Raw genomic sequence first — 15,639 nt, forward strand, 5'->3', positions numbered from 1 at the left:
ATACCGCGAACCAGAGGCCGTTGTCTTACCCTGTCAAAATAATTGGGTTATGTAAATTGGGCATGAAATTAATTATGTGTTTCGTAATAAGCCTGCATCTATTTTTCTCATGCAAAATGGAAACCACAAATATCAAATTATTAACACCAAATCAAAAATAGGTTTAACCACCTACTAGAAAAAGATATCACTTACTAACAAACCTACACATTGCAGATTAGAGTATGCCAAAGCAAAAGAATAAAATCGACAGAGATTCTAAAACTCAAAAACACAGGGAAAAAAAAATTAAAAAAAAATCTTATATGTCTCAGACCCATAGGTCTATCTCGTGGTGGTGGCCTTTGCCATAAACTTCAAATGGGAGCAGCTTTCTTTCAACAAGAATACTGGCTGCACTAGATCTTGTGACAAAAGGACACGTAAAGAATTAAAAAAATATATGAAAAAAAGAGAAGCTGTTCTCCTCCCCTCATTTTCCATATTGCCGAATATTCCTCTGTTTCCATGTTTTAAATCCTTTCAAATATATCTGAGAGTTTATTTATAGAAATATATGTGAATTTTCAGCTATATATATACGTATATATATATATATATATGTATCTCGCTTTAGATTTATTTTCACTGAAGGCCACGTTTAAGCTCTTCAACAGCCAAACAGGCTTTTATTACACAATTCCATAGAAGAGAAACATCCCAAAGAGGCATCAGAACCAGAAAACGCACTCAAGAATCAGAAACTTCGAAAACAAATCGTAAAGACATGATAATGAAATATAGGTTATACGTGCACTCATAGGATGATAAGATGGTGAAGTTATTTATTTTTAGAAGAAAATGCACTTTAATATCTTTTATTTTTATCCATTTTTTATTTAGAGATGGTAAAATATTTTTTGAAAAACGGTATCCTCTGTTTCCAAAGCCTGTACGCTTTTGACAAAATTCCATTTGAAAATAAATAAAAAAAAAAAGAAAAAAAAGTCACGCTACTCATTTCATCCCTAGAATTGATTATCTATTTTTTTTTTTTTAATTTTCTTGAATTAAAATTTTAAAAAAATTGTGAAAATCCCTTAAAACGTAAGCGCATTCTTGGTTTTACAGTGCCTCTCTCTTCTTCTCTAGCTGGAAAATCATGCCAGAGGCTCCAACAATGGCAAAACATATATCAACTCTCTGATCATCCTATGCTAGCCACTCTTTTCCCACAAACCCAGTACCCTTTTCTCTCACCCTCTCGAAACCACACAAAAACCCACTTCTCACTGAAACTTCTGCTTCTTCTTCATCCGCGCAACCACAATCCCAAACAATTGCCCCTACAAACCCATCACCACCGTTTCAGGTGGGTTAGACTTCTGCCTCCATCTTCTCTTATTATTCTTCTCATTTGTTAAGGTGCTGGATGACGATGGAATTGCAGCATCTGGAGAAATTGTTAGACCAAATGACATATATATTAACAAACAAACTCCCAGAGTAACGAGAGGGACTATGGTAGGTTAACTGATGGGTCAGCTTTTGGTTTCTTTGCACAACTATTCAATATATTTCTGTTGACATCATTTGCTTACCTGCCATTCCTGTATCCAGTGAGTACAGAAATGTTCAATAAGTTTCTTATCCTTTTGTTCCAAATTCAGCGATTTCAAGTTTGCTCCTCAGACTTTTAAAAGTCCCATAGGGGAATCAAGTGTGGTAGACAAAGTGGCTCTTTTTACTGACAAAAATAATAATATGTGCATCAAGTAACTTAATTCGTCATACTCGTAGACCTGAGGTAAGAGGGTTTAATTTTGTCATCATCTGTTGTTTCGTTTTATGTTTCTTTTATTTTGTGTTGATCTTTTTGTAATTTAATTTGCATAGGTTGGTGATAAATTTAGTAGCAGACATGGACAAAAAGGTGTTTGTGGAACCATTTCCAATAGTAAGATTTCCCCTTTTCTAAGCGTGACATTTGCCCTGATTTAATTATGAATTCTCATGGATTTTCAAGGTTCTTTTCTCATTTATTGTTAGCATTATTATTATTACTTTTTTTTTTTTTTTTTTTTGGGTCTGTGTTTAGTATAATAGATTATATTGACAATTCCATTACATGCAGGTGACAAGACCTAGAGTCTTATTACCCAAGTAAAATACATCCGGGATGCTTGTTATTACTTAAGTTGGTGACTTATGTATATCCATATCCATAGAGACCACAGGCAAGTATATAAAACATTATTATGATAATATATATTAACTTCTTGCAAGAAAATGATCCCAGCAAGATATAGCACAAGAGTACATAGCCAAGTATCATTAACTTCTTGCAAAGAAATAATCCCAGCAAGATAGAACACAAGAGTACATAGCCAAGCCTATAAAACATTAATGCTGCATGCACAGTGCACTTGCAATTGCAGCCTTAATCTTAAACGTGCACACACAGACAGACATAATAAGAATATCCATACATATTGGCATCATTGTCAATATATATAGTTTATTTTATGTGTATATATATATATATATAATATTGCATGAAATATTTGAAACAAATATTCTGCAATATATATATTATGAGGTGAATCAAGGAACGAACTGCAAGGTCATTGTTCCAGAATATTTGTAAGGGTTGTTTTGGGTAATGGACGCATCTGAGTAGCATCCAAACGAATTTTCCTTGTAAGAATCAGATTTGATCAAGGGGTAGACCCAGTCCCAAATATCAGCAGCATCGTAATGCGCAGGCTTTCGAATCTCAGTGTAAACCTATATATATATATATATACATACACACACACATAACAATTAAATTCAATTAATTAATACTATAAAAAGCTTAAATAAATAAATGTATTTATAGATAATTAATTAAGGTATATACGAATGAATTAATAATATTAGCATATGAGTTTGGCAGAGAAAGAAGCTACTCACGTATTTTTTTGGGTTGCTGGGGACGTTGTACCAAGAGTGCAACCAGACATACTCTTCTCCACCACTTTCATCGTAGTTGAGGCCGCGGTACAAAACGGCGGCGGATGAACCGGCCACATGGAGGAAAGCAGCCCACTGGCCGTTCTGAATCTGTCTGGGGTACGGGGCTTCACCGATGTGGCCGCTGAAATCGTGCTCCCTAAAATATGTTAAGGTGTCACCAGTGGCATTATAAATAGTGACCAACGTAGCAATTCCATCGCCATACTTCTCCTTGAGTTTGAGCACGTACGCATCGGCCTTCTCATTCTTTCTTTCAGCTTCCCTCAGGTTGTAAGCCAAGTAAGCCCTGTCTTTGCGGGTGATTACTTGCTTATTTGGAAAATACTTCCTCACTGTTTCATCGGTCAATGGTTCTCCAAACACGTTCGGAGCTGCCATGATATGGCTTTGGAATTTTGATGATATATTTCTGATTTTTTTTTTTTTTTTTTTGTTTGGATTTTTGTTGGAAGACAACTAGGTATGCATGGCAACCTAATCAAGTTAGCACCTATACTTATACACATCCACGCCCAATCCCTGAACTCCACGACACCGTGTTACGTGGACAACTTCTTTTATTTTATTTTTCTTTCTTTTTCCGTCTTAAACATTAAGCCAAAAAAAAAAAAAAAAAAAAAAACTACGTAATAGAAATCTTGGTGGCGGTTTACGGTGAACTACCATTTACGTCATGAAAACAAGTATATATATAATATAAATTGTGATTAAAAATATGTTTAATTTTGGCTTCCAGATTTATATTTGACATTGATGTCGGCAAAGTTTTGGATGGAGGAAAAAATTTTCCTTGGTAAGTAAGGTTTTGTAAAATAAATAATAAAATATAATTTATATTTGAAAAAAAAAAAAGAAAAAAGAAAGAAGAAAGAGAATTTGTTTCAAGTAAAGAAGGTTCAAGAGATAGTTTTTACAAGAAAATAATAACTCTATATATTAATATTTTTTTTATATCAACAACTATCACATCAGCATGTATATTACAATTTTATAATGATGTTAACATATAATACAAATAAATAGGATAAATTATAAGAATGTAAATAATCAATATATTCTGAATCAAGTTATGGCATAATGTAAATAATCCATTACCCCATATATCTTAATAGGGTCACAAAGTTTTCTACATAATATTTTTAAAAACAAAATCATATATATAAGATAAAACTGTTTGCTACTCAATTTTGAATGTGTGTATATATATTATTAAAAACATTTACAATTTTTAGTAATAAAGTTGATGAATTGTCATCCTCCGCATTTAATATCTAATGTCAGGTGTAACACCCCGTCCTGAACCATGTCGGAAATTTTTGCACGTTAACCGAGGTTGACTGTTGACCGTTGACCGAAGGGGTCAAAAGTTGACTTTTTGACCCGGTTGGAATTCTGGGTTGACTGAGGTACCGTTACGAAGTACACGTTGGCACGAGTTCGTAGACTGGTAGCACGTTAAAAACGGAGCTACGGTTTGAAAGTTTTGAGTAAAACAAGTTGAGGTCCAAACTGTCCAAGGGGTGCCGGAGTTGACTTTTTATTCATGCAAGGTTGAGCTTTAACTCATGTATGGTTGTGAAGTGCTCGTCGATACGAGTCCGTAGACTAGCGGCACGTCCGATTTGGACATGTGGTTTGAAAGTTATGGACCTGTAAAGTTTTTCAAATACTGTATTATTTTATTATTATTTTTACACGCATAACGATGTTCCACGTGTGACTCAATGAAGGTGGCCATGTGTCACCATGGTGAAATTCCACATGTCAACCATGTGAAAAAATCAAATTATTTTATTATTTTTGAATAATAAAATTATTATTAATATTATTTAATTATTTCTTTTTTATTTCTTTTTCTTTTTCTTTTTTTTTTTTTTTTTCCCGAAATACACACACACACGCAGCTTTTCTTTCTTCTCTCTCGACCGTCCCTCTCTCTCCTGTGTTTCAAATTCCGGCCACCCATAGCCCTCACGCGCCAGCCACCAAGGAAGCCCGCCACCTCGCGAGCTTGGCCGCCAAGTTTCACGGCCAGCCGCCGCCGGACGCCCGCCGATCGGGCCGGAGAAGCCGCCGGCCGGCCAAGTTTCTCTCTCCTCTTTTCTTGTGTTTTCCGGCCAGCCCAGTCCCAATTGAGCCTCCTCTCCCCCTATTTTGGGTCCTCTGAATCCAAAAATGGCCTCCAATCCCAGAAATTCGAAGCGGTTTGCGAGATATGGGGAAGTGAACACCGGCTGAAACTTTCCGACCAAATTCCGGCCACCTCCGGCGGAATTGGGGTCGACGGAGACCGGATTGGTGATCCTCGTTCCACGAGCTTCGATTTGGTATATCATTCGACCATTTTGGTTAAAGTTTGTGTTTGAGCCCCCGGGTACCGGGTATTATTTACCCGATTAAAATATTAATTTATTTGACTGTCTGTGAATTTTGTCCTAGGAGCACCGGTGAGTCGTGAAATTGATCCCGTGATGGATCGTAGGTTAATTGCGTGCTCCAGGTGAGTGACCCACCTTCAAAAATTATTTTGGGCAATTAATTAAATTTAATTGGTATTTAATTTAGTATTTAATTATTCTCATGTGGTGTGGTTTAATTATGATTTTAATGCGGTTTAATTTAAATTATTTGTTATGCATGAGCAAGGTATGTTTCGGTATTAATTTTACGTGGTTTCAAATGTGATTTCTCGGGCATAATTAGGTTAAATATTTTATGAAAATATTTGGTTAAATTTTATAAATTATGCCCGCGGTATTTTTATGGTTGCATTTCGTATTTCGAGAAATTGTGATTTGTTGGTTATCAATTGATTCGTACCGGGTTATTAAATAAAAATATGTGGGATGGTGTTTGTGAAAAATTTGGTATACTTCCCACGGTGGTTTTTGGAAAAAACGGTACGGTTGGTTGTTTATGTTTATTTTTAGACGCACTCATACAGTATTGGTGTTCTGGTGTATGGTGTATGGACACGTGATTTAGCACGCGGTTATTATATGGTTTAGCGTGCGGTTTTTACTTCACCCGTGAGTTGCCATTGGACCGTGGGCAGGCAAGGTTATTGTTGCGCACAGCCGCCCCCCTCCTTGGCCGGGTGATGGTTTTTAGCAGTCGGTACTGTCGGGACGCCGAAGTGACCACTGCAGGTTTCTCTCTTTAACCTCCCGCCAGTCGGTGCTCGGGACGCTGGGTATCGGAGGGCATCACCGGTATATGGTGTGGTGCGTCAGGTGTAATTGTCGGTGTAAATTGCAATTAAAGTTTAAAACCCCAAAGGTGTTCAAAAAATTATTTATTATAAGTTATTGCAGTTATTTATATTTGGGGTATTTATGTATTTATTTGTTTATTTGTTGTTTATTAATTTGTTTGGTTCCTTGGTTTTTGGGAAGTACGTACAAGGTTTTTGTGAAAATGTTTTAAAAGGGGAACTTTTCCAACTGAGAGAATTGTAAGGGTTTTGAGAGAAATTATTATTTTCCAATTAATTATTATCTATCTACTGTATTACTGTGGTATTATATTGTATAGTAGATAGGGTCACTCACTGAGATGATTAGCATCTCACACTCTTAAATTCCGTTCCTCTAGGTCCAGGTTGGAGACGTTGATTGTCCGGGGCGAGCCCAACGTCTCAGTTCGTTGCCGAAGGTTCAAGCAGTTTTTCTTCCCTTTTTCCTCTCTATCTTGTATTACATTCTTATCTGTTATTTTTATAAATTCCACATTTGTTGTATAATGCTCTGTATACTGTATTGGACATGTGGTTGTTCTTTATGCACTGGGTTGCTGCTGTTGTTTTATTTTTGAAGTGCTGCAATTTGTGGAAACAATTTGTAGTTTGTGGGAGGAATAAGGGGATGTTGTTAGAAGTGTGTTTTCAGTGCAGATAATTTGTGGTAAGTAAATCCCTTAGGGGAGGCTCTGCCGGATTTTCCGTTGGAGGGTTCGGTAGGGTTTCCCTGGGATCAGGGCTGTCTAGGATTCCGGGGAAGGAATTCTGGACGGGTCCTGACATCAGGACCCGTCCAAAGTCCTCCACCGGAATCTTAGACAAGTCCTGATCTCAGAAAAATCCTACCGGACCCTCCAATGGAAAAATCTAGTAGAACCTTTCTTAAGAGTTGAACTTACCACAAATTTCCTGTACCGAAAACATACTTCTATATACACCACCTTATTCCTCCTACCTTGCTATAATTTAATTCCACAAATTTGCAACACTTCCAATGAATAACAGGAAATCAGTGCATAATCAATTAAATAATACATCCAACATAGTATACAGAGTGTTAATAAAGGTCTACATATAATAATTAATACAACAGAGTAGAAACAAATTACATAATAAGAAATGAGGAAAAGAAAACTTCTTGGAGTTCCAAGAGCAATCAAACTGTCGGGCTCGCTGTAACACCCCGTCCCAAATCGCACCGGAATCCGTGCACGTTGACCGAGGTTGACCGTTGACCGTTGACCAAGGGGTAAAAAGTTGACTTTTTGACTCGGTGAGAATTTCGAGTTGACCAGGATACCGTGGCGAAGTGCACGATGCCACGAGTTCGTAGACTGGTAGCACGTCAAAAACGGAGCTACGGTTTGGAAGTTATGGACGAAACAAGTTGCAGTCCAAACTGTCCAGGGGTGTCGGAGTTGACTTTTTGTTTATGGGGAATTGAGCTTTGACTCGTGTGTGGTTGTGAAGTGCTTGTCGATACTAGTTCACAGACTAGCGGCACGCTCAAGACGGACATCCGGTTAAAAAGTTATGGACATTTGAAGTTTACCGGATACCGTATTATTTTAATGTTTTTGGGTCGGTGAACAGTGAAATGCCACGTGTCAGCTTCTGATTGGTCCACGTGGCATGAACAGTGTCATGCAGGGGTTTTATTTGTTAAAACACTCGGGGAAGAGAGAGAAAGAGAGAGAGGAGAGAGAAAAAGAGAGAGGAAAGAGAGAGAGAGTCACCGGCCGCCGGTCATTTTCACGTTTTCCGGCCTAGTTACTGTACAAGCGCCGGCCATCCAGATTGCCCACCTCATTTCCGGAAATTACTGTTCCGGCGAGTACCCGAAATTCCGGCCAGCTCCAGTCCGCTGTGTTCGACCTCCTGAACCCGAATCCGACATCCGTTTCCGCCAATTCGCGACGGTTTGGGAGAATTGCGGAACCGAAACCCGAAAAGCTTCCCGACGAAATTCCGACCCCGTCGGGTCCGATCACCGGGAAGTAAGACCGAATCTGTGATCAGCATCACTCGAGCTTCGATTCGGTATATAACTCGTAAATTCTAGATATCGTTTGTGTTTTGACCCCCCGGGTACCGGGTATTATTTACCCGAATAAAATATTAATTTATTTGACTGTCTGTGAATTTTGTTCTAGGAGAACCGGTGAGTCGTAGAATTGATCCCGTAGTGGATCGTGGGTTAATTGCGTGCTCCAGGTGAGTGACCCACCTTCAAATTAATTTTGGAGAATTTAATTGGTGAATATATTATGTGTGATTTAAATATTTGGAATTTAAATTCTATGTGCCAAATATTTATTTGATTTATTGTGGAATTATTTGTGAATTTATCGGATTTAAGAAATGAGCATTTCACCAATTTATGCCATGTGAAATTATTTTATGGTTTTGCGAATTTTGAAATTCGGGTGGTTTTAATATTAAATCGGGCATGATTTGATTTTCAAATATTTCAAGGAAAATATTTGGTTATGTTGGTGATCCCAATTTTTATAAAATATGCCCATGGAATATTATGAGATTTGATTATTATATTTCGAGAAATTATTTATGCTTGGAAAAATGTGGATATTTGAATTGATGGATTTGGGAGTTGGTGGATTTGAAAATCATGGAATTTATGGTATTGATTATAAAGAAATTACGGAGAATTTCCGGGTTCAAACGGATGGACTATGCCCGCTATGTTTATGAAAATGTGAAATTTGTTATATAATTTAAACATGTGGATTTTATGATTTTTGGATGCACCGTGCACGTACTGGTGTTCTGTTTATTTGTGATATGGTTAGTGTGTACACGGTTGTGATTAGCGCGCAGGTGGGTGTGATTAGCGCGCAGGTGGGTGTGAGTAGCGCGCGATTGATATGATAAGGTTGTCCTGTGGTTGCCATCGGATGAGGGTAGGCCACCCCCCTTGGCCGGGACACCTAGTTAGCAGCGGCGCAGTGGGACGCCACGCGACCGTATGCCGGTTTCTCTCTATAACCTCCTGTCTGGCGGTACCTCGGGACGCTGGGTACTGTTGGCGCCACTGGTATATAGTGGGTGCATCAAATGATTTTCAGAACTGTGTTTTAAAAATAAAATGTTTGGAAACTGTATTGGAAAAATAAAATTAATTATTACTGCTTCCGATATTTAATTATTTGATGTCTTGGTTTTCGGGGAATATGAATAAAGGGTTTTGTGAAAATGTTTTAAAAAGGGAACCTTTCCAACTGAGAGAATTGTAAGGGTTTTGAGAGAAATTATTATTTCCAAGTAATTATTATTTATACTTATTACTGTGATATTATATGGTATAGTAGTAGGGTCGCTCACTGAGATGATTAGCATCTCACACTCTTAAATTCCGTTCCTCTAGGTTCCAGGTTGTCGGTGTTCATTCGGAGCGGACTTGATCTTCCTCGCTGTTTTACTTCGTGAAGTACCCTGTTCTTCTTTATTGCAGTTGTACTATTTCTTTCATTCTTGTTGTATTTATTATGCACTGGATTACTGTATTTATTTTGAAGTGCTGAAATTTGTGGAACCAACTTGTAGTACTGTGGGAGGAATAAGGGGACAATTTTAGAAGTGTGTTTTCAGTGCAGGTAAATTTGTGGTAAGTAAATCCTTTAGGGGAGGCTCTGCCGGATTTTCCGTTGGAGAGTTCGGTAGGGTTTCCCTGGGATCAGGGCTGTCTAGGGTTCCGGGGAAGGAATTCTGGACGGGTCCTGATAAGTACATATTTATATGACCTTATATATGTACATATAAAATAATCAATAATTTTATACATGTATGTTATGAAAAATAGAACAAAACAATAACAATAGAAGAATAAAAAACAAAACACAGATTTACGTAAAAAAATCTTTGGTCTCGGGCCTATTGGCTCTTGACCTCCATTACCACCACAGAGCCCCAAATTTTTTTTCAAAATAAATTTCACCAAACGGGTTGTACAGTGAATTTTTTGGATCGGATCAATAAAAATTCAGATTACCAACTCTGCCAATATATAAATTGATTTTTTCAATGGTATGATACAAGTATAAATTACTTTTTGCCGACACAAATGAATGAGCTAGAAAGACACATCATTTGCCTAAAATCATACATTTAAAAGTCACCTTAATTTCATTTATAGAAAAAAGTAATTTGGATTTGAAGTACAAACCTTGTTCCTCAACTCAATTATTGATACCCAGTTTGGGTGTGAAACGTACATTTTTGACGTATACATATAGGTGATTTTCCCCCAAATACACAAAATGCACGTTTAAATTGCTGTGGCAACCGAACGGCTATGTATCACTGTACCAGTAGTAATAGCATCAAATAATTGCTGAATTTGTAACCAAACAAGGCTTTGCGGGACCATTTGCTCCTGCAGCGAGCATCCCCTAGGGCCCTATGCTTATAGGTGATTTTCCCCAAATACACAAACACGCGTTTAAATTGCTGTGGCAACCGAATGGACAAGAAAGAGACACCCAGTTGCCTAATAGCATATGTATTACTGTCCCAATGATGGTAATGGTTCGAATTAATTGCTGAATTTGGAACCAAACAAGGCTTTGCGGGATCATTGCCTCCTCCAGAAAGCATCCCCTAGGGTATGCCTATCTATTTGTCATCTTGCATCTGCACCAAATGTATTAACAACCACTCATGTATATATATATATATATGTATATAGGTGATATTCCCCAAATACACAAACACGCGTTTAAATTGCTGTGGCAACCGAATGGATAAGAAACAGACACCCCAGTTGCCTAAAAGCATATGTATTGCTGTCCCAATGATAGTAATGGTACGAATTAATTGCTGAATTTGGAACCAAACAAGGCTTTGCGGGACCATTGCTTTGCGGGACCATTGCCTCCTCCAAAGAGCATCCCCTAGGGTATGCTTATCTATTTATCATCTTGCATCTGCACCAAATGTATTAACAACCTCTCATATTTGCATATTACCCGAAAAGAAAAAACTGTCATATTTGCACGTATCCATTGATATACAACCACTTCAGCAGCAACGTCAACAACCACATCAGCTCACTCAGGTTTCACACAAAGAGAGCTAGAAGGACTTTACATCAGCAGTTATAAACGATAGAGCTAATCTTATCTCCAAAGATTTAGCTAGGGGCAAAACAAATTCAAGAGTTTGATGATATTGATAATTGTTGCTTTAAAAATATTTCTATTTATTTATTTATTTATTTATTGGTTTAAACCACGAGATATCCCAGGGGAAGCAACTTGTGGCCAGGGCCAAGCCAAAGTCTGAGCGGGGATTAGTCCCATCCTTGAAAGCTGACGACTACGAAACAAATTCTAAAGGTTTAGCTAGGAGCAAAACGGTTTCAGTTTAATGATAATTGTTGTTTTCAAAATATTTTAAATATTTTTAATAGCTAACAACTTATTTACGTGTATATCACAATGAAAAAGATAAGCATTAGCCACGGAATTGCTGTAGTTAGAAATTTTTAACGACAGGATTATTGACCACAACATGGTAACAGTGTATTGTGGATAAAAACATTTAACCACACAATCTAAACTTTTTAGTCACAATTTTTTTCATGGCCAGTAACCTTTTTATTCGTAATTATACACTGTATTTAGTAATCTGAGGTTTAATCGTCAATCAAGAAGTCACTGTTCAATTATCTGTTTTCCATTGTTTAGAAACTTCGTCATGGTATCAAAGTGGGAAATCCCCAATCTTTATGTCCACTATTGTTGAGCCAAAATTAACGATTCAGTGCTTTCACCGATCTTGCATTTACTGGAATATCCATCTCATATATGCATTTGCTTACATGTCTCTTTATGACTAACAATTCTGATCACTAATCTCTAATTACACACCGATCAATTTGGAAATATTCACCTTTTTGTCTTTGCTGAAAAGGTCTCCATCTTATGGCATGTGCTCTGTCATATTCTATGCACAAAAAATTATTTTTGTAAAATAAAAAAACAAATTCCATAACCCAATAATATAAAGATAATTCTACACTTAGCAAATTAATTTGTTAATCAAAATTTTTATCACCATGAGTTGGCATTTCAATAGTAATTATTGAATTGAAAATGGCCACATATAGATTTCTTTAGCATTGTACTCTTTTTACCCATACATACATATATATATATATATTATATTTAAAATATGTCATTTTGAATATTTTTTTTCTTTCTTTTTTTTTTTTTTCCTTTCTTTCTTTTTTTTTTTTTTCCTTTTTTGGAATCAGGTAAAAGTATTTCAACCTTATCAACAGAGAATTACTATTTCTTTTCTGAATGGCTATTAATTCTTTAAATATAGATATGAAAAAAATAAAAATAATAAAATAAAATAAATAGGCGAATATCCCCCACAGCTCATGCTTTTTGTCCTGTCTACTGTATATATTCTGCAATAAGAAAACAACCCCATCACCTTTCAACCATATATATCTTCGATCTTCTGACATGAAAAATCCAAACAATTCAAATTAAATTCTAATTGGGTATATACATTGGGGGGAAAAAAAATCATATATATATATATATATATATTTATAATTAAATTCATACCAAGTTAACCTAATAGTTTACAATAATAGTTTACAATAGATATTTTTTTCATTACCCTTTAAATTACTTTAAAGACTAAAATTCAAAGATCAAATAATTATTTAACATAAATTAATAACAAACTAAAATACTATTTAATAAAAGTGAACTTTGGACATGTTAAACGATAGATGGATTTTTAAATCTCACCTCTTGAAACTATTCAATGATTAATAAAAAAAGTCATGATGTTTTTATCATCAATTCGATCTAATATGATTCTAGTTATATATATATAAAAATTGATTGAAAATTCTTATGTCCAAGAATTTTGAAAAAATAAAATTATATTTGCCAATAAGCTTTTTTATTACCAGATATAACTAATTTATTGGCAGATATAGGTGAATAAAGCAGTAGGAGGTACCCCTGCGGTCTTTAAACGGCCATATCCATCTGAAGGCATTTGACAAACAATTCATTCACGTCGGTCTAGTCTCTAATATCTGATCATCAATCTATCTTGAATTTCTTGCGATTTATAGTTACTAATCGCAGTAATGGCTGAGATTGTTTTCCTGAAATCCAAGAAGCTCCGCGAGCTTGCTGAGCTGATTTACGGCTGTGAACTCGAAAGCTTACAGGACCTCTACTTCAAATCGGAAGAGGAACAAGTGAAATACCTGAGAACATGTAAATCAAACATGGATGACGCGGAAAACCTGCTGCATAAGTGTGGTAAATTAGTGAAGAAGTATGAGAATGACAGCATTCGGTCTCCGATTGCGTCTCTCATCCTTTCGTTCACCGAAACCAGCTTAAACAGTGCACTGCAGGTGGTGAGGAACTACACATTGCGAAGAGACTATCTCGACAAAGTTATTGCGCATGTCCACAACCTTATCAAAGAGTTGGATGAGTTGGACGCTGGCAGTGCCAAAGACGTCGCAGATCTAACCAACCAAATTCGACATTACAACAAGGCTATTAAGCAGTACGTCAGGATGAGTGCGAATAGTGAAGCATCCAAAGAATTCTCGTCCACCATCTATGATGGCGGCATCGACTTCCCAACTCTAGTGCAAACGTACGTACCCTATCTAGCTACTTAATTTTATTTATAATTTTATATGTAAACACCTACTAGCCGAGGCTAATTTATTTCATTTTAATTGTTATATATATATATATATATGTAATCTTAAATTTTGGAGAGAGACTTACTTTCAAAAACGTTCATATTATATATGATTTGATATCATATGATATATCCATGCAGGTACCAGACAGCATTGGGGTTTGGAGGAGAATTCAAGCATCTAAAAGACGATCAAAAGCTACTGGTGATTAATTTATGATTAAACAATGATATATTATAATTATTATTAGCTATAGCACAATACAATAATAATTTTTTCTTCTTCTTCTTCTTCTTCTTCTTCTTTTTTTTTTTTTTTTTTAAACACATATACATATATATATATATATATTATGTATATCATGATGTACGTTTTCACGTACGTAAATAGGTGTACGATTCAATAATTGAGGCATCTGGTCGTGGAAAAGTACTGGATGAAGAAACCCTGAGGGCAATTGGAAGTTATCAAGGGGATTCCCTTGATAAAGCTTCCATTGATATTAAAGATATTGCTGGCAAGGCCCATCTCCTGTTCAAGGCAGCAAGCATAGCATGGGACATATATACGGCGGAGAACCCCATCAAAGAGGCGGCGCGTAGTGCAGTTGTTGAGGTAGCCAAAAAAGGCGGTGCAGTGCTGGGAGATATTGTGGGAGCTGCCGCAACAGCTGCCGTAGATGGCGCTGCGGTAACTGATGTGTTGGTGTGTGGGATAGGAATGGTGGCTGGGTTTGCTGCATCTTTTATTCTTGGGATAGCCGCCGGTGCACTGTTCGATTTGATTTTCGGCTCCGGAGGCAGCGCACCCTTGCCTAGTGATGGCCTTATTTTTCATGTGGCAAGCATGCCTGATGGCATGGAATTGGCAAGAAGAATTGCCTGAAAGATCATCACTGGCCATTTTACATTATTATCTACCTTAATACATATATATATATATATATATAATCCTCATCGCATTACAAGATATTTTATAAAATTAAGATATAACGCAAATGATTAATCTACCGTGATTTATTTGTATTATATCCTTTTCTATTAAATTATAATATCCTGATGTCATGAGGACTACATATATCAAATAAATAAAAATGGATGTGCTCCTTATATATATATATATATATTATTTATTTGCTATTGTTTGTACGTTTTTATTAGTGTTGTTTGTAAGACAATTTTCCTTTCCTATATATGGAAATATTGTATGTTGTGGCTATGTTTCATCAATAAAACAATATGGTTGTAATAATATAGATATTTTCTATTTTATTTTATTTTGTTTTTACTTTTATTATTTCTAAAACAGAGACTTGGAAGAGGGGTTATGGTTGAAGGTAGATAAAAAAAATGAGAAAGGAAAAAAGGTTTGACATGTATTTTTTAGGTACATGTAACTGTGCATGAGTGAATGAGAAATTATAACCGAAGCCTGAGCAGGTAATAGTCCCATATACCAAAAAAAGAAGGGTGTCGCAACACTTCGTGGTTTAAACGCACCCCTCCCCACCCCCCCCCCCCCCCCCCCCCAAAAAAAAAAAAAAAAAAAAAACAAAAACAAAAAAAGAAAGTGTAAAAATCATGTGGGTCATATTTTAAGTATCCAAATAAGGAAGTTTTAGACAAACTATGAACTATCACTTTGAAAATAATTTCTATATCTACATATAAAATTTACTAAAGTTTTA

General features: G+C 36.2%; 2 protein-coding genes and 1 long non-coding RNA gene across 4 annotated transcripts in view; 2 read left to right on the plus strand and 1 right to left on the minus strand.

The window, feature by feature from the left end:
• Positions 1-2,271: 2,271 nt before the first annotated feature.
• LOC107410319 (23 kDa jasmonate-induced protein) lies at positions 2,272-3,436 on the minus strand. The gene is made up of 2 exons (XM_060820019.1): positions 2,935-3,436; positions 2,272-2,766 (listed from the first exon to the last, which is right to left on the minus strand). The coding sequence occupies exons 1-2, from the start codon at positions 3,373-3,375 to the stop codon at positions 2,584-2,586; spliced, it is 624 nt and encodes a 207-aa protein (XP_060676002.1). The 5' UTR covers positions 3,376-3,436; the 3' UTR covers positions 2,272-2,583.
• A 1,453-nt stretch (positions 3,437-4,889) lies between these two features.
• LOC132805119 (uncharacterized) overlaps positions 4,890-15,639 on the plus strand; it is a 283,618-nt gene continuing 272,868 nt past the window's right edge. Inside the window, exons 1-3 of one of the 2 annotated variants that reach the window (XR_009640462.1) lie at positions 4,890-5,324; positions 5,437-5,497; positions 6,598-6,877. This is a non-coding gene — a long non-coding RNA (uncharacterized LOC132805119). Of the gene's footprint in view, positions 5,325-5,436; positions 5,498-6,597; positions 6,878-15,639 lie in introns of those variants that run through there. The other variant, XR_009640461.1, reaches the window with a different exon arrangement.
• Positions 13,163-15,183, plus strand: LOC125421404 (uncharacterized). Its single transcript, XM_048470357.2, has 3 exons — positions 13,163-13,900; positions 14,093-14,156; positions 14,343-15,183. Exons 1-3 carry the CDS (start codon positions 13,374-13,376, stop codon positions 14,835-14,837), a joined length of 1,086 nt encoding a protein of 361 aa, XP_048326314.2. The 5' UTR covers positions 13,163-13,373; the 3' UTR covers positions 14,838-15,183.

This window comes from Ziziphus jujuba, chromosome 8, assembly GCF_031755915.1.
Source record: "Ziziphus jujuba cultivar Dongzao chromosome 8, ASM3175591v1".
In the NCBI taxonomy this organism is placed as follows: Eukaryota; Viridiplantae; Streptophyta; class Magnoliopsida; order Rosales; family Rhamnaceae; genus Ziziphus; species Ziziphus jujuba.